This window comes from Cebidichthys violaceus, unplaced genomic scaffold (genome assembly GCF_023349555.1).
Source record: "Cebidichthys violaceus isolate CVI_PGR_0920_01 unplaced genomic scaffold, fCebVio1.0.p SCAF_12, whole genome shotgun sequence".
In the NCBI taxonomy this organism is placed as follows: Eukaryota; Metazoa; Chordata; class Actinopteri; order Perciformes; family Stichaeidae; genus Cebidichthys; species Cebidichthys violaceus.
In genome coordinates, this window is record NW_027176285.1 from 8,504,065 (window position 1) to 8,522,441 (window position 18,377).

General features: G+C 41.3%; 2 protein-coding genes and 1 long non-coding RNA gene across 6 annotated transcripts; 2 read left to right on the forward strand and 1 right to left on the reverse strand.

Annotated features, from left to right (window-relative positions):
• Positions 1 to 399: 399 nt before the first annotated feature.
• git2b (G protein-coupled receptor kinase interacting ArfGAP 2b) lies at positions 400 to 15,043 on the forward strand. Of its 4 annotated transcripts, none has more exons than XM_068706172.1 (20): positions 400 to 591; positions 1,069 to 1,202; positions 1,377 to 1,492; positions 2,946 to 3,051; positions 3,753 to 3,839; positions 3,945 to 4,075; positions 5,118 to 5,212; positions 5,311 to 5,356; positions 6,027 to 6,078; positions 6,170 to 6,242; positions 6,335 to 6,432; positions 6,554 to 6,665; positions 7,154 to 7,305; positions 7,412 to 7,564; positions 9,551 to 9,760; positions 9,921 to 10,010; positions 10,592 to 10,674; positions 11,606 to 11,761; positions 12,532 to 12,595; positions 12,938 to 15,043. In XM_068706172.1, exons 1-20 carry the CDS (start codon positions 540 to 542, stop codon positions 13,145 to 13,147), a joined length of 2,220 nt encoding a protein of 739 aa, XP_068562273.1. In that variant the 5' UTR covers positions 400 to 539; the 3' UTR covers positions 13,148 to 15,043. The 4 variants fall into 4 exon arrangements, with proteins under 4 accessions (XP_068562273.1, XP_068562276.1, XP_068562274.1 ...); XM_068706175.1 differs by having other exon boundaries at positions 11,609 to 11,761; XM_068706173.1 differs by having other exon boundaries at positions 6,030 to 6,078.
• On the reverse strand, positions 6,913 to 18,242 carry LOC137869065 (uncharacterized). Its single transcript, XR_011102261.1, has 3 exons — positions 18,084 to 18,242; positions 12,905 to 13,118; positions 6,913 to 7,283 (listed from the first exon to the last, which is right to left on the reverse strand). It is a non-coding gene; the product is annotated as an uncharacterized lncRNA (long non-coding RNA).
• Positions 15,179 to 17,401, forward strand: LOC137869064 (glycolipid transfer protein-like). The gene is made up of 5 exons (XM_068706177.1): positions 15,179 to 15,374; positions 15,884 to 15,942; positions 16,078 to 16,211; positions 16,316 to 16,466; positions 16,728 to 17,401. Exons 1-5 carry the CDS (start codon positions 15,272 to 15,274, stop codon positions 16,908 to 16,910), a joined length of 630 nt encoding a protein of 209 aa, XP_068562278.1. The 5' UTR covers positions 15,179 to 15,271; the 3' UTR covers positions 16,911 to 17,401.
• Positions 18,243 to 18,377: the final 135 nt, after the last annotated feature.

The window sequence follows — 18,377 nt, forward strand, 5'->3', positions numbered from 1 at the left end:
GAATAGCTGCAACAATGGGCAACTTATTCTAACTAAGCTATTTAACACATTGTTGGGTATTTTCATGAGATCCCATTCTGCAAAGTAATTATAGTTATTAGCTGTCAGATAACTGTAGTGGAATAAAAAGTGCAGTAGATGTTTAAAGTTGATGATGTAAGTAAAAGTAAACTTTGTCAATTATTCTTTTCATTTTCATCTTTCTACCTAGACTATAGTAACTCAAGCGGCATAATGCACCTAGCAAATAGGCACTCATTAGTGAGTTGGTCGGACGATATAGTTGCATAGGATAGACATCAAGGAAACAAGGAAGAAAGCAGTCAAGGAGGCACAGAGGAGGCTGTGTGAGTGTTGGAATAGGACACTGCTTTGTTCAACAGTAGGGGAGGGGGGCAGACGAGCACAGTTGCTTTGCCTGAATCGGTGAATACGATCTGCCAGGGCGGGCAATCCCGTTCGTATTTCTGTCAAGCTGTGTTGTAGCGTATCTTTCAAACATTTGTCTCTTCTGGACTCCAAAGGATTTCTAACGAGGGATGTCAAAGCGAGTACGAAGCAGAGAGGTCTGCGCTGATTGCAGTGCTCCGGGTAGGATGTCAAACAAGCTAGCTTTAGCTGCCTAGCTAACCAGCTAGCCCTCTCTACAACTTACGTCCAGTTAGCTAACCCATAGTTAACGTTACCAAGTTATTGATTAGCAAGTACCTAGCTGGGTATTTTTAAGGGTTTTTAACACAACTTGTTCTTCCTGTTGGAAACATTTATACAATGTGTCGTGCCTGTGTGGTGTTAATCACGTTAACTTGTCTGCTTCTGAAACTCTTCGCTTGAATTGCCTTGAATGAAGGTTTACACCAGAAGCATTAGCTTATTATTCACCCAGCTCGCTACGTATAACTTGCTGATAACAAGTAAGCTAATGTTGTCGCACAACAAACCCACGCCTGGTTGCATTTGTGATTGTGGCGAAGACACTAGGAAGCGACTGAGGTGTGATTCTGTTGCTGTCAATTAGCGAATATATCCTCGTCTGGCTGTTAACGTTTAAGTTAAATCTCCTTCCAGAGCCACGCTGGGCCTCTGTTAACAGGGGTGTCTTGATCTGCGATGAGTGCTGCAGCATCCATCGAGGTCTGGGGCGACACAGCTCTCAAGTCCGACATCTGACTCATTCTCCATGGCCAGCCTCCCAGTTACAGGTGAGGAGACAGGGGGACACTGTCCCCAAAATACACAAACGCGTCCAGATGCAAATGTAGAGAATCTTTACGTATCAAAACTGTGATATATAATACAATGGTTTTGCACAATCAGGCAAACCATCAAGTGACTAGAGAGGACACCCTCAAGTCTAATGTGCTTTCTTGTTTTAGATGGTGCAGACGCTGTATGGCAATGGAGCTAATTCCATATGGGAGCATAGCCTTCTGGACCCTTCCTCTTCTTCATTGAGTGGGAAGCGCAAAGCCAACCCCCAGGACAGAGTTCAGTAAGTGCTTTTAAGTATTTTTGATGCGTCCGTCCTGATTCTGATATGCTTGTGTGCACTTTGGTATAAAGCTCTATTGGCATTATTGATTTTCACAGTTAAGGTCAGTGAACATGCATAATTGAACCCTCTGTACCATGATGACTCATGGGCCGTCAGTCTCAAGCAACTTTAGGAAATGAAGTGACGTGATCACATGCAGATGGGGAACACTCAACCAAATTAATGTTCAGTTAAGTGCAAGTGGCGATATCCTGCTCATCAATTTTTCAATTTGTTTGAATATTCACTGTAGTGATATTTAAAGGGTTTGGATTTTTGATGCTTTTTCAAACAAACAGTATGTACTGTAACTCAGAAGACATAGAAAAACAACGTGATGTGATGAAGTCACTCGCATCCACTGCCAGGTATAAACACGAGGCCGGTCTGGTGGGGCTGGTGCAGTAAAGATAAACAGTCGGCCACATGTAAACACAGCCATGCTGAACCCGACCCTCACACTAAGAGTAAACACATTCAATCACCAGACAAAAAGCAGACGGTGAGTACGCAATGCACCAAACAGAAGCAGCTATCCTCCGTCCCAAATAGAGGATTCAGGATGAATGCCGCCATATTGGGTGCTTCCATCGCAGGAACTTTCACAGGGGAATAAGAGCCTTTTAAGTGACTCAGGAAATCAACCTGTGTTTCGACAGTAGGAACTAGGACTACATTTAGTTCCTGTAGGATAGTTGCAGGAGTAAAACAACAGGTGTAGGTGTAACAGGTCCCTTTGCAGGGGATCGTAGCTTCTGATCGTTTAGGAACTATCAGGGCGGAGTTGTGTAAGTTGTTGAGTGGTCAGCTGCTGCAACTTCCTTCATTCACAAAACAAGGAAGTATTTTAGTATTTATGTAACGACATGGGTTGGAGTTTTCTTATTGTCTATTAATGTCAAAAACAAAGATATGCTTTGTGGCTAGCTTCCCCAATAATTTAGTATACTGTAGAGTCCTTTATCTGTACAGAGATCAACAGAGACAAAGTTGGTCATGACAGTGAGGAAGGAGATAGATAGATAGATAGATAGATAGATAGATAGAGTTTGGATGTGGATGTCTTCAACAATTTGAAAGCATATTGCAAGAGGGGTGGGGTTCACAGAAGGAGAGCTTTTTTATTTGTTTTAAGGGACGCCAAGATATGCAGAATCCTGTGAAGTGAAATAGTGGATTACTTAATGGAGGAATTGCTTTGCCACCAATTAAATACTGTTACTTGCATTTGCAGATCTTGTGTCTGATTTCAGTATTAGACACCAGGACATCCCCGGTTGTTTTGATAGTTGTTTGTCTTAAACAAACATACATATGATAATGTGAGGTGGTGATCACTTTGAAATAGCAACTGTTGTCCAGATGTTCAGTTTTTCTGGTTTTAGATGTGAGCAAGTTTTGTTGTTTCCAGTCCCAACAAGACCGAGTTCATCAAAGCCAAATATCAGATGTTGGTGTACGTCCATCGGATGCCTTGTCGGGAGGATGACAGTGTTACCGCTAAAGACCTCAGCAAGGTGAGACATGGCTCTATTTCTCTACATTCCTCATTTACAAGCATTTTTAGATGTAAGAATAACCAAACATTGTCCAATGCAAATAAGCTTCTTGGAGCTTAAATTAAATAAAGCCGAACATTTGCAGAATCACTTGCTTTACCATTGTACAGCAACTGCTTTTTTGTTTTTTAACTGTGATATGTGACCACTTCCTATAAATTTCAGAAATAGTTTGGTCTATTTATAGATAGATTTTTAGTATTCAGTGTTGCTGTGACATACTGCCACTCACATTGTCTTGTAATGGTCATGCTAGGACTGTGACATATAGTATAGCATGTCTGACCTCAAGTCTCTTCTTGCATCTGTGCTCTGAATTCTCTATAATTCCTTAATATTCCCAAATATTTTAAGGACAAGCTGTATTATACACATGGTTACAGTAGGGATTGCAATAATCATTTATGGTTGACTAAAGTGCATGTAGGTGTATGCACAGAAGACAGAATGCACCCATAAACGTATATTATTCTATCTGTGCACCTTTTAGACATGTAATCCTTGTGGTATCCCTTACTTGCAATTATCTAACTTTGTATCAAAAATGATATTTCCAGCAGGAAACTCACATTAGTCACTCAGTTCTGGGCGAGTCTATTTACACTGTGTGTATGATACAATCAAATTCTTAATCAAACTACTTGTCGATCTCCTTTTAGCAACTCCACTCCAGTGTTCGGACTGGAAACCTGGAGACCTGCCTCAGACTCTTATCTTTGGGAGCACAGGCCAACTTCTTCCATCCAGTAAGTGTAGTGGAATAAGCAAAAAAAAACAAAAAAAGGTAACACGGTTAACGTTGGACATAATACTGATGCGTCATCATTGTGTTGTTTTTTTTGGCACAACAGGAGAAAGGAAACACTCCACTACACATAGCAGCAAAGGCAGGACAGATGTTACAAGCAGAACTGTTGGCAGTTTATGGAGCTGATCCCGGGGCTCTGGACTCCAGTGGAAAGACCCCTATTGATTATGCAAGGTGAAACAGGGCCCGTGTTATCAGTTCATCTTTTTAATTTGTTGTACTAAGCGACGTTTATTAGGGTAAGTCAGCACCAACACTATGTAATGTTACTTACACCGTATCATTTTAGCGATGCCTCGATATAGAACTTGTGGTTTTGAAGCATTGAGGTGTATTGCCCATCATAGTTAGTTCACAGTTCGTCACCCATGATTTCTGGAGAGCTCTGTGATAAGATCTCACAGTGAGGCTGTGTAGAAAACACAGCCAACAGCTTCTACTGTCGCTGTTTGCATGACTAACCTTATAGTGTGGCTGCAAGCATCGCCTTAACAGACACAGCCCAGCTCACTCGTGGCAGGAAATGATACACATCCTTTTGGAGATTGAACACACTTGTATTGTACACAGAAGAAGAAAAAAAAAAAAGTGTGTGTAGCGTGCATACTATTTATATATTTTGATGTTAGGAAATGATGCACATTATGACTAAAAAGGGAAGTGACAGAAGCTAAACAAAAACGGGTCAAAACTGGTAGAAAATGTCGAGTTAGAAATGGGGAAAGAGCAATCAGACCCAGACCCAGTGGCATTCTGTCAGTCTGAGTAATTCAATAAGAGTGTGACTAGCTGAAGCAGCTGAAGCAGCTGAATCAGCTCAACTAGTTTATCAAAAGTAGGAATAAAGGCCTGGACATAAAAAATAGATTCAAAAAAATAATATCTGCATTGCACATAGATTCTACCTAGAATAATTTTGCTGAAACAAATCAAAGTAAAAACAAAACTTTTTTTTTATAGTGTTACTGGCATAACAGCTTAGTGGTGTCTAAACATGACTGCTTACCAGGCCCAGGTAACACCCACACCCCTGCTACAGTTTTATGCTCATTACTTAGAATCTTGAGTTATAAACTCAACTTTGTACTCTAGATTCAAAATGTATTGTTGTAGACACAGAGTTTTGAAATGGATGGCATTCTACCTGAGGCCTTCTGTAGCCTTAGATCAGTGTTCTATTTCTGAATGGTGACCTTTTTATTCCTAATCTGTGCAGACAAGCTGGGCATCAGGATCTGGCAGAGAGGCTGGTGGAGATACAGTATGAGCTCACTGACCGCTTAACATTTTACCTTTGTGGAAGAAGACCAGGTGAGGTAGCATAGCTGCTGCATGGCATTTTAGAGCTGATGTTTTTTTTATTTAAATCTATGGTAGTGGTTAACTGTCATGTCCTTGTTTTGTTGTAGATCACAGAAACGGACAACACTTCATCATTCCACAGATGGCAGACAGGTAATAGATATTTTTATCTTGTGAACGTGATATGTCAGGAAAGCTTGGAGGGGATTTCTGCACATTTGGCACAAACTTCCACCTGGACTCAATGAAGTGATTTGATTTTGGTGGTCAAAGATCACGGTGACCTCACGTCAGTACCATTCAATGCAAAATTTCAACAAGTTTCTTCAAATTTGGCAAAAAAACATCCACTTGCATCAGGTTGAACTGATTTTGATTTTGGTCGCTGTGATCTCACAAAACCCATTTTTGGCCGTGACTTAAGAATTCCTCTGCTTATTATGATCATTTCACATAAATTGGGATAAAATGATGAAGTAATGACATTTAGACATGGATGCAACTAGACTCGTTGGCGGAGGTGTACGACTGCAAGGTGGTGATTCTAGTTTAAGTCATATTTGGATTTTGTTTTGCACCTCCTTGTTTTGCAGATCTTGTAATACACAGAAAAAAAAATGGTGAGACAGTAAGCTCCGACAGACGCCTAGCTAGCTACTTGTCGATGCTATGTGTTGTACTTAAAATAATTACAATCTTATGCTTATCATATCCTATGCTGCATTCTTTTGATGGATAAGAAATAAGTAAGTATGTTTTGCCGTTGTTTCTCTCTTTCTTTGTGTGGACAAAAAAATAATCTGTTTATTGTTTTTGCTCAAAGCAGCCTGGATTTGTCCGAGTTTGCAAAAGCTGCGAAGAAGAAGCTCCAGTCGGTGAGTCATTTTTACAAAAAGTAAATATTAATTTTTTTTTGTATTATTATTTTGAGAGTGAAAGAGAAATTCTGCTTTATTTTCTGCCCAGCTAAGTAACCATCAGTTTGAAGAACTTGCCATGGATGTTTACGATGAAGTTGACCGAAGAGAAACGGATGCAGGTGAAATTGCAAGAAGTGTAAAATTATGCAATAAATAATTATTTTTATGCCTGTTTTTTGATCTCTCTTAAATATATATATATATTTTTCAGTGTGGTTGGCCACTCAGAACCACAGCACTCTTGTAACAGACACCACAGTCGTGCCTTTTCTGCCGGTCAATCCAGAGTACTCCTCTACCAGAAACCAGGCAAGTGATTGCACCGGTACTGCCCCGTGTTTGAACTTTAACTTGTTGTGTGAGTCCTGGACTTAACATTGATGCCATATTTTTTATCCTTTGTGTGTTTTTGATACATTTATGTTCTCAGGGTCGTCAAAAATTGGCACGGTTTAGTGCTCATGAGTTTGCCACCCTGGTTATTGATATTCTAACTGATGCTAAACGACGGCAGTGGGGGAATTCCTGCGACAGTCCCAAAGGTACAACACATCTTTCTGTTTCTATGTTAGCAGACCTTGAAGTTCCTTGCTAATATACTTATGTGTAGTTTTTTTATGTTTATTTTGCATTAAATGTGTTCATTAGCATATACACAGAAGAGAAAACTAAGAATATGCTGTGAAGAAAGCCTAAATATGCTGTTGCAAGTAAGATTCAGGAAGCCGGTATTGAATTTTGCATATAAATGTGTCATCTATATAGGTCACAATTAGAATGTAGACCAGATGTTTGTACAGAAACGGTGCCAAACACAGATTTAATGATGAAAATTCCTGCATTCTGTAAATCATAGCAAATCACATTACAGCCTTTTTGATTGTGAGCTGTGTATTAATGAAGCGCTAGTCCTGATTTTTGAGTTTTCAGTAAATACAATGTGTTCCTTAGCTATTTGCTTTATACAGCTGCCTGTAGCCAGCAGGGCTTGTTTGATCTCTCATGCTTTGTTCTGGTGGTCCGCCTGCAGAGAGCGTGGAGCTGATCCTTCAGGGAATAGACAGCCGCCATAACAGTGAAAGCCAGGACAACGACCAGCCCGATTACGACAGCGTAGCATCGGATGAAGACCCGGTGCAAGAGGCCACCTGCGGGGACAGCTGCAATGATGGAAGGACCAAGGTTAATGATTGGTGGAACCTGCTGCTATACTCTACTGAGACATTAGGTAGAACGTCCTGCTGCATGTCTGGAAACTGATCAAATGCTTTCCTTCCTTCTGCCGCAGAGCTCCGAGTCATCTGACCTCTCTGATGGACCGATCACAGTACAGGAATTCATGGAGGTGAAGAGTGCCCTCACTGCATCAGAAGCCAAAATACAACAGCTTCTTAAAGTCAACTGTCACCTCAGTGAAGAGCTGCGTAGCATGCAGGGCAAGGTTCGTAAATTCACATGTGATTGATACGCAAAGTGGGAATCGTGCTGCAGATCACGTCCACGTTTTTGTTTTTGCAGGAATGTGTGCAAACTAAGTATGCCCTCATGTTTGATTTCCAGCTCTTTAATTAGATGGTAGTACACATTAATATTTCAAGACCCATAATTAGAGGCCACTTTGTTCTGGATTTATGGTTTATAGTGTTGGTCGCCTTTCTTTCCTCTTGACTCTAAAACATTTAGTGTTACATTTGAGTCTGTGTCCTAGACGTGATCCTTCCTCATGTTACTGGAGACATTTAGTGATTTGATTTCACCCACAGACATTAGTAATTTATGTTAAGCTCATGCCTGTTAGAATGTGTCGGACATAACCTCTTCCCTTTTCAGAATTATACGATGTGTGAATGATGAATATGAATATGTAGTTGCATAGAAGACCAGATTTTGACCTATAAGTGGATGGAAATGTCATAGAAGGTTTTCGATTGCAATTCTTCACTTCTAGTGCGACAGAGAAAATGGCTGCTAATGTTTCTGGATGGGGTAAAGTTCCTGTGGTTATAATTTATCTAATTTAACTTCCTCTGCTTTGCTGCTCAGTGAAAACGCAAAACACGGTCGGATGTTATAGTTAGTGTGGTCTAAAACAGATTGAGGATACAAAATGTCATATATCACAAGAACCAAGTACTAATCAACCAATGGTAACCACAGTGGACATTATGATCCGTCATTGTAAATCTATAGAACCATCATACAGCCACAAACCACCTAAATGTTGCTGTGTTTAGAGTTTGAGTGTGGGAGAATGCTCACAGTTATCAGCTCAGCACTCACCATTACAAACCTATCATTAAGTTAGATCTCTGACGCCGGCAGAAAGCATGTAGCAAGCTTTGGCAACACACAACCGGTCTCTACATATTTTTTGGTCCAGTCATATTGCTTTCAGGTCCTTAATAGTCAGTAGTTCAAAAAGTCTCACTTGGCTCCAGTTGAATTTAGATTTCTTTCAGTTTAATTGCTGCGGTTTTGAGGAAATCCTTCTCTGTTGGCAAAATATATTTCTACCAAATGAATCTGTTTTGGAGAGGCATGCATTTCACCTCTTTAACATTTGACGTTCCTATTGCTGCCACAGATCCAAACTCCAGGGACCTGATGAATTTATTTAGTTTGCCCATTTTTAGTTGCCGCTACGAGGCAGTTGAGCAACTGATAATGTTGCCAATGTCTGATCTTTGGGGCCAAATTTGCATGCATACAAAATATATTTTTTATATAGACAAGGAAGAAGTTTAGACAGCAAGATTTATGACCTATGAATCCATTATGGGAGAAGGCAGCGTTTGTTTATCTTCTTTCCATCAAAATTCTCCAGAGCCAATTTTATTTCTCACTTCAGTCGGCTGAGAGACGGCGTCAACACAGTGTGCTGCTGCCTCCTCCTGCTGGTTTATGAAGTCCACACCATACTGCTTTCATTTGACACGGTGGTCATCCTCTATTCCACTCCCTTATCTCCATGACCTCTTTTTGCACCCATCAAAACCTCAATTGCTGACACAGTGAACCTCAAGACATTTCCTAACCTACCTATGGACTGTAATTGTTGACAGAAAACAGAACAAGTTACGTTCCCCATCGCTTTTTTCAGTTTCCAAATGCTCTTCATGTAAATAAGGGCAACCACTTGTGCAGCAGTTTCTCAAGGGTTCATGCTTCAGAAGTCGCTGTCAACAAACAGTGTCAGTATTTCATTTGCCAAAGAAACAAACCTTTCTGTTGTGAGAAAAACTTCAATGAGAAACCAAAAACAAAGGTGACGGTGAACTCGACATACAGGAATTGCTCTTCTCCCAGCTGTATTCTGCTCTATTATTGATGTCTGTCTGAGCTTTTGTAAGGAGATCGTCCGTCGTTGTCCCCCCCCCCCCCCCCCCCCAGCTAGAGTTGACTTGAAAGATGCTTTGTTCTCCTGCAGCTGAGCTCCCTGCAGACCGAAAACACAACGCTGCGATGGCAACCCCCCAGCGGACAACAGCCCCTCCAGGGGCCCTTTGGTCGACACCCGCCCCGCGGAGGCCGCGCCATGTCCATGTACGAGACGGGCTCCTCCCCGAGGCAGTACCCCCACCGGGTCGAAGCGGCTCGGCACGATGACGGAGTCGTTTTACAACCCTTCCCAACCAATGTAAGCACAGGAGCGCCAACGATCCGGCTGGATGGTCATCACGAGACAAAAATAATGACTGGCTTGGGGCTGGTGTCGGGTGTTTTTCATTGATTTCATTCAATCATTCATTCAATGCATCTCAATAGAGTATGCTCAACTTGGTTTGACCCCTTTCTAGATTGGGAGGGGTCCTTTGGGGACGGCTGCTTCCTCCCTCCCTACCTTCCCCTCTTCCCTGTCCTGGTCGAGGGACGAGCGATCTCGAAGGGTTAAGTACAGAAGTCCCCCCCCTCGGTTCAGACGCAGCCCCAGGGGGACGGTGAAAACTGTCCCCCCCCCTCTGCTTGACCCCACAGTCTTCTCTCTCCTGACCTGTGTCTTTTAAACTGCTTTTTTTTTTTTATCAGTATCGCCTGCCTGCCTGCATGCACGACAGTGCCTCTGCTTCAGTTCAGCTGTCTGAACAGGTCCAGAGCTGCTTCATCAGAGGTGATGATTGCTGTTTGAATGATGAGGCAGCAGAGTCCAATATCCATGAAAGATAGATGAAACGGCTCGTCACAATGTGCTCATTAGTCCTAGCCACTGATAAGTGCACCCAAAGTTTACATCAGGACTTCTTCGCTACTAATCGCATCCACTGCAGTACAGGCTGTTGCACCACAACGACCCGGTTGTCTCTTTCTCTTCGTCTGCTTTTAAAAACCAAATGTCTGATAGTGTGAACTATCAGAAATGCATGATTCTGATTTGTATGTGCCTACAGTTGCTGTGGTGATGTGTGCGCGTGCTAACCATACACACGATATACTGCGTTTGATTTACGGTGATTTGCTGATGTCTCTTTAGGGCTGCAGTCTGGAAGGACAGAGTATGATGCTGGAGAGTGATTACGACACGACGCCAAACCACTCTGAACTGGAGGAGACTGGGTGAGAACAGTCGTGTAAACTTTGTACCCACCTCATGCAAAATGGCACCGATTGTGACACTGTAGGTTTTTAAACACAGTTTTGATTTTAAACACTAGTTTGTACATATTTTTATATTTCACCACTGATATAACACAAAGAAATCCTCAGTTCATTTGTTAAAATCAACTTTATGTAATTTCATTGATATTAAGTTATTATAAGGTGCATGCGGTATTTACTGAATGGCGTAAGAAATGCATTTTTGAAGTTAAATAAATGATAAAAGGTTTTTTTCTTCGTGTTTTTTGTTTGCGGAAGTTGATGACATCGTCGTAGCAGAAGTGTACAAAGTTAAAGGTCACATGAAGACAGAGGGGGAAGCTTGACTAACATTAGTTCTGACAGATGTTTTAGGAAGAGTCCTTGATTGGAACAGGCTTGACTGTATAGGACTAAGTTCACATATTAGAACTTGCACCGGTCTCAAGTAAGCTGCCAGTTGCAATAAAAAATAAAATAAACATACGAGCCAGAGCCAGTAGCACATGTCATCTGATTATAGTCACTGCTATTTGTTGAGTAGGAATAAATAACTGCATCCAGTTCTATACTGAAGATAGGACACTAATAGCTAGTTTAAGTCAACTACTGTTACAATTTGAGTACGTTATGTTAATAAATGTTTGATTTAGATGAAACCTGCTGAATTGATCCCCAGACCTAAACTCTGCTGTATTGTTGTAATTCCAAATTAAAAGCCAGATTGCATTTGTTTTACTACAGGGAATGGTATTTCACTTAATTCACAGTCTCTGTGCAACAAATCAGAAATAAAAATCAGAATCTCCGATCCAAAACTATGATATATATTTTTTAAAGTGTTTTATTTTTAGAGTTATGCAAATAGCTGTAAACTGTGATGATGTATTTTTTTCCTTTTCATTTTTAGCAGCCCTCTTCCAGCCTCTGAAGCGATGGAGCCGAGGGAGGAGGGTGAGGAAGACGCCACCCTGCCGTGCACAGAGGACGTCATCTGTAAGACGGAGCAGATCACTAAGAACATACAGGAGCTTCTGAGAGCCGCCCAGGAGACCAAACATGAGAGGTAGTTTATCATTGATGGTATTATAATTACAAAGTATCAAATTTGTCAACTTGAAATGTGGTTGATAACTCCTAAAAGTCAAATCTTCTCATTATTTCATGCTCTATAAAGCTTGAACCACGATTTTATTCTGCCATTCTGCCCGTTCTTTTGAAACGGGTAAATGGTGTTTCATCCTCCGTCTCAGCTGCGTCTGGGTCAGTGGTTTTCAATAGTTTCCAGCACTGAGAGCCACTGATTTTTAGCTTCATAGACTGGCCTCTGTCCTTGTGTCTGCTGGGGGTCTGCATTGGGTCTTAAAAACGCAGCTGACAGGAAACAAACATCACATGACCACGTATTCCCCTGGTGCCTGCCAAATCCACAGCGTTAAGTTTCACCAAACAGGTTTCTTGTGTTCACATCCTGTTTTCTGAGGGGGGGGGGGCGACGTCTCAGAGACCAGGTCCATATTTTAAACAAGTCTGTGAATCCTATACAGCAGGTTGTCAGTGGGTCACACATTATGTAGAAATGCTGAAGTTGTGTAAACGGCAGGGATATTTCATTTGAACAGAGTCCAGTACGAGGTACTGTGTCTACGATTTGAGAAGTGTGTTTTTGAGCCAAACTGCAGAATTGAACATGTCATATTGATATGATCTCAGCTGGCTCCTGATAAGGTTTGTGGTGTCTGCGGTAGTTGTTTTGCGTTGATGTTTCTATATATGGCACAAGGGAGTGGTTGATCACCCATTCAGCCTTCTTTATTTCTTCTTCATCTCCCGCAGCTTCCTGCCTTGTTCAGAAAAGATCTGCATGGCCGTGAAAGAGATGGCCGCCCTGTTTCCCAAGGTAAGATGACTCCCACCAACAGCTTGATGCCCCCCCCCCCCCCCCCCCCCCCCCCCCCCCCCCCACCCACACACACACACACACACACACACACACACACACACACACACCAGCAATTAAGGGATTTGTTGTTTGTTTGAAAACAGCCAAAGGGAATCTTAAATTACTTGTTTCGATTGTTTGATTGCATTACTTAGTTTTGTATATACCGTTTATTGGATTACTTTGTTTTATGTTCACTCACACACACGCAGCCCACTGACCACAATGAGGGTTTATTTATGGAGGTTGTCACGTCCGGGCCCTTACCGAGTCTCCATCGTCCCTCCTTTCCCCTCACAGAGGCCGTCCTCGGAGACGGTGCGAGGGTCTCTGAGTCTGCTCACCTCGAGCGCCAGCCGGCTCCACGGAGAGTGCCAGAAGGCCGCAGAGCACAACCCCTGCGCCTCGGACATCCAGCTGGTCACTCAGCTGGTCATCCAGTGCGCCTATGACATTGCCAAAGCTGCCAAGCAACTTGTCACTGTGACAACCAAAGAAAACAACAACTAAGTAAAACATAAAGACAATCCTGATACACCCAAACTAGTTTATCAATTTAATCAGTGTTAACACCATTTTTTCCCCCATATTAATCAGTGTAAGCATTCAGATACATTCCTTAAACAGATTACAGATTAATGAAAAGATTTATTTATCTTTTTTAAATCAAACAAACATCTTAAAGCTATAGAATGTTTATTATATTACTTACCTTACAAAGAAATAATAGATTAACCTTCATCTACACCAGTGTCATCTGGTCATTTCCTTTTTAAATGTATTTAAGATGCAACAACAGTATTTCAATCTTGAACCATAGTTTATGCCACTTGCTTAGAGTTCAAATGTTTGTTTTAGTGAGCAAACTGTGGTTTTAAAAGTCGCTTCAGTGAATTGAGCGCCATGTAAGGCCAGCAGTACCAAGAGTGTGCAAACCTTCATTCCATCCAGCAGGTGATTTCACTGTTCTGTAAAGTATCAGTAGTTATAATTGTTACAGCCATACTTCTGATATTGTGTGTGTGTGTGTGTGTGTGTGTGTGTGTGTGTGTGTGTGTGTGTGTGTGTGTGTGTGTGTGTGTGTGTGTGTGTGTGTGTGCGTGCGTGCGTGCGTGTGGGCGCAGTTGTCACAGAGATGGCCTCGATGGCCCGTGTGATATCCATTTTGAATCAATTTGAATTATGCAAATATATAAAGATGTATGTATACATGTAATTCTTTACCAAAATAACCCAAATGCTATTCTATTTATAAACTGTATGTCATACCTCTAAGAAAATACCAATGTTTATTTTCATAAGCTTTTGTTTAACATGATGCTCCTCACAGACTAACTTTTCTTCTGAGGTTTGGGACGTCTCAGCTGGCCGTAAGTTATGGGCAACTTGTGTGATCTCTGTGTATTCGGTGTGGTGCTGTAACTCCGGTGTGTTAAGATGCTACCTGTGGTCACATACGTACAGCTGTGGTTTACATTCGCCGATTAAGTAAATGTGCCCTCAAAGTACCTGTTGTAGAACTTGGCTCTAATGTGTCACCTGTTGTGAGCCAGGTAAGTTTCAACCAGGGGTGGAAAGAGAACCAGAATATCCTGCATGAGGGGAGTAAAGTTAATTCTCTTAAGTAATCGCTCAAGTGAAAATAAATAAAAATGTCCTTAAATCAACTTCAGTACAGATTATTACACCATTCATGTCTTCTGTAAATTTCAAGTCAAAGTGTTTTTCTTTGGTTATTTTTTTAAAACAAAACTTTACTCAAGGTCCACTTACTAGCTAGTTGTATGACCTTTAAGCTACATTGCACAGTTTGCTTGTTATATCTTTATATAATCTTTATTATTTGTATCTTCTTCTGTGGTATCCTGTGGTGTCATGCAGACTGTCTTGTGATTAGCTACTAATTACCTTCATTTTACTTGTTTGCACTGATGTACTTAATGCAAAATATGTAATCTATTTGTAACTCGGTAATGCCCATTATACTTCAACATCCATCTAAAGTTTGCTAACATTAGCCACCGTAAGTGCTCATACCAGACCATGTAAGGCTGCTTTTGCACCATGGATTATTAAACTATGTGCATTTTATTCCTTATGAGTTCAGCCTTTTATTTGTAAGAAGAAGAATGTGTAATTCAAATGTTTCAGACCAGATACCATGATTTGGCCGTTAATCTGTAAGTAACTAGCAATACTACATAACAATATCTTTTTAAAAGGAAAGTTCAATAAGAGATTTTAAGAGTATGGACCATTAAGTGATTAGTGAACAGTTGTATTCAGTTGCTTTCCACCTCTGGTTTCAACCCTGACATGTAATTCTGTGTAACTTAAAGCCTACCACTGCCTCTGGTTGAAAACAATCCCTGCCTTAGGTTTAATAAAGTATAATTCATACCTCAACTCGCTCATTCTCGTGTCCGTGTTTTGAGTTGTGTACAAACAGCGGGGTTTTAACACGCCCATGTTTGATGTCCCACCTGTTGGAGGAGGAGGACGAACGCGATAGGGGGCTGGTTCCGCGTGCTCTCAACCCATCTGACAAGAAGAAGAAGAGTTCCGGGTTCTTTTCAGCCGAAAGCTGCTCGCGACTTTCCGCTCTCTCACGTCGCTCACACACGCCGGTGAACCATGTCTCTCTTACTGGATAACCAATTCAAAGACCTGCCTCCCGACAAGGCGATAGACACAAAGTTGTTCCTGGAGTCTGTCTCTCATATTCCTTCATTTTTCGGTGAGTGTATATATATGAACTCGATAAAACTCCTAATTGTGTGTGTGTGTGTGTGTGTGTGTGTGTGTGTGTGTGTGTGTGTGTGAGTGTGTGAGTGTGTGAGTGTGTGAGTGAGTGAGTGAGTGAGTGAGTGAGTGAGTGAGTGAGAGAGAGAGAGCGCGAGAGAGACGGCGGGGTGTTACAGTTAATACTTTGCTGTCATGTTCAACTGACGTGACTAGTCCGTTCCGAGGACGGGGTTATTTCACACATACCAGAAGCGGAGCTGTTGGGTGACTGTGACGGCTGTGGCAGTTTAGTTTATAGAGAAACTCTTTGTTTACTCTTTGAACACAGCGCACATTGGCCCCATTGTGCACGAGACTATGCATTCTCTGCATTTCCCCCCCCCCCCCTCTGTTTGTACGTAAAGGCTGATTACCCCCCCCCCCCCTCCTCTGAGCTAGGGAAGTGTGATGGAGTCATTCATATTTTATTGCTTTGCTCTCAAATGTCTGTTTTTCTTCTAGACTGCTTGGGATCAAACGTATTTTCAGTCATCAAATCGGACATTAATGGCAACATACTGGTAAGATACATGTCTGTCTGTGTATTTGTTTTTATTGTGTGTTTACATACCATTGTTTGGGGATATTCAAATATCAGTTTGAGGTTAATGATGCAGCTACTACACCCAAACCTTAATCCCAATGTGCAATTTCAGAAAATTAAAGGAGTGTATCTGAAGGATCCTGCAAAGTACGTCACCCTGCAGGACATCGTGGAGGCCGAGCGAGAAGCCCATCCAGCAGAATGGCCGAAAGTCGGAGCAACATTAGCTCTGATGTGGCTGAAAAGGTGAGAGCGCTCCCCTGATCTTACTCTTATGTCATGCTGTATGTTGAACTTTCAGCTACTGAACTGACTTTTTTTCCCCTTTAAATCCTGGGTTTCTCCTGCAGGGGTCTCCGGTTCATACAAATCATGCTGCAGAGTTTGGCAGACGGAGAGAGAGATGAGAACAACCCCAACCTAATTCGGGTTAATATCACCAAAGCGTATGAACAGGCGCTGAAGAAATACCACGGCTGGATTGTTCAAAAGATTTTCAATGTGAGGAAAATGTCCCCTATTCCTGTTCTTAATAATCTATAGCAATGTAATGGAAGGAGTGTACAGAACCTGACCACACCAATACATGTTGTGTTAATGCGACTATGTCATTTTGTCTTCGACAAACCCCTTTATTCTTTGCCATTGTATTATATTTTAGGTGTTAATCTTATTCCCATACCCTGTATTTAACAATATCTTTATTGTTTTAAATGTACATGTTGTGAGCCTAATTTCTTTTCCTTTTTTTGGCCGTTGCAGGTAGCGTTACATGCTGCTCCCTACAAATCAAACTTCCTCAAGGCTCTGTCAAAAGGGGAGGAAGTGAAAGAGGAGGACTGTTTGGTGAATGTGCGTCAGTTCCTCGTTAATTACACCATCACTGTGGATGCTATATACGACATGTACGCGAATCTCAACGCAGAGCTGGACTACACTGTTTGATCTCCCGGGACCTCTGTCCATCCTCTCAGGTGTCGGAAAAGAGTCCTGTTTTAAAAAGTGTTTTTAATAAGATTGTTTTTATGTTATCCTTTCAGTGTGATATTTATTACTTTGATTATATCTTACCAAATATGACTACTTTATATTTAGTCTTCAAAATGCCTTAAATTCAAACTAACATTATAGCAGAAGATTATGATTGTGTTCTTATCATTTCAAATAGTTGCAGGATTGTTACAGCAACAGTGCAGCTCTCACTCTTATGAAAAATGATGGTATTGTGTGTGTGTGTGTGTTGCGGCTTTATTTATGACATTAAGTTCCATCAAGTGAAGAATACAAGACTGTAAACATTGTTATTACAGGAAACCATTTCTGTTCACATGGACTGACCTCCACTGTTAACCCTGGAGCATCAAAAAACATTTCAATTGTGCATTAATCCACTTGTGCCTTTGTGTAATTGTACAAATAAACATGTTTTCAATCAATATATTTGCAATTCTGTTTCTCTTCTGAGGGCTTAACCTGTGTGAAGTCTGTGTTGATTCTGAAGGTGTGGTCGAGCTGTGTATGCTCTGTGTATTGTTTGGTGGCCTCCTTTTTTTTCCCCATTTCTCTCAACTGGCCTAACTTCAAAGCACATTATAATGTCAAACAATATGTTTCATGTCGGCAAACGGCACATCGTGTGCACATTTATTCATACATTATTGATTAGAGAGGCGTTTTCTGTATGAATACTTATAGATTACAAACTATGGTCAAATTTGTTCTTTTGTTTGTATCACAAGATCCAATAAGTGTTGCGAGTCGACTGACTTACAGTTCATGAATTGTACTCTAGGTGGCGATGTTTACTTAATTTTGTCTTTTTTAAATCACATTTGTGTTCAAGCTACTGCATGAAATATTTTAAATTATGGTCGGTGATAAAAAAAAATAAATAAAAAAAAATCATACATTCCACACAATGCAGATGCAGTTCCAGTCTTTGCCAGATCTTAAATAACTCTGAACACTCGTTCTGATTTATGTTTAATATTTCTGAGGCTGATTGCTTGAAAAGTTTTTAGCACAGATTATTTTTTTAACCACTCATTTTCAAAACATCAGCAGTGAAGAGAGGAGAGTCCTCGCTCTTTGTGTCACTGAATCCCCAGATCAACTAACCTTTTCCTCTGCCCGCAGTCGTACTTATCTGCAGTGTGTCCCAGAGGCCGGAGTGGCTCTGGTTCCTCTCCCAGAGGAACCCGAGCTAATCGTCTCTGAGCGAGAGCAAGAGGAGCATGTCTGTAATCCTGTAGGTCTATCAGCAGAGCGGCCTGGCCTGTCCTGACGGATAGATAGGGTGGAAAAGCTCCAAGCGAGGCCAGGACAAAGTCGGCTAAAGATAGGAAATCATTTACAACAAAGCCACTGACCTTCAACTCTGAGATATTTCTTATCTGCAATGAGGTCACCAAT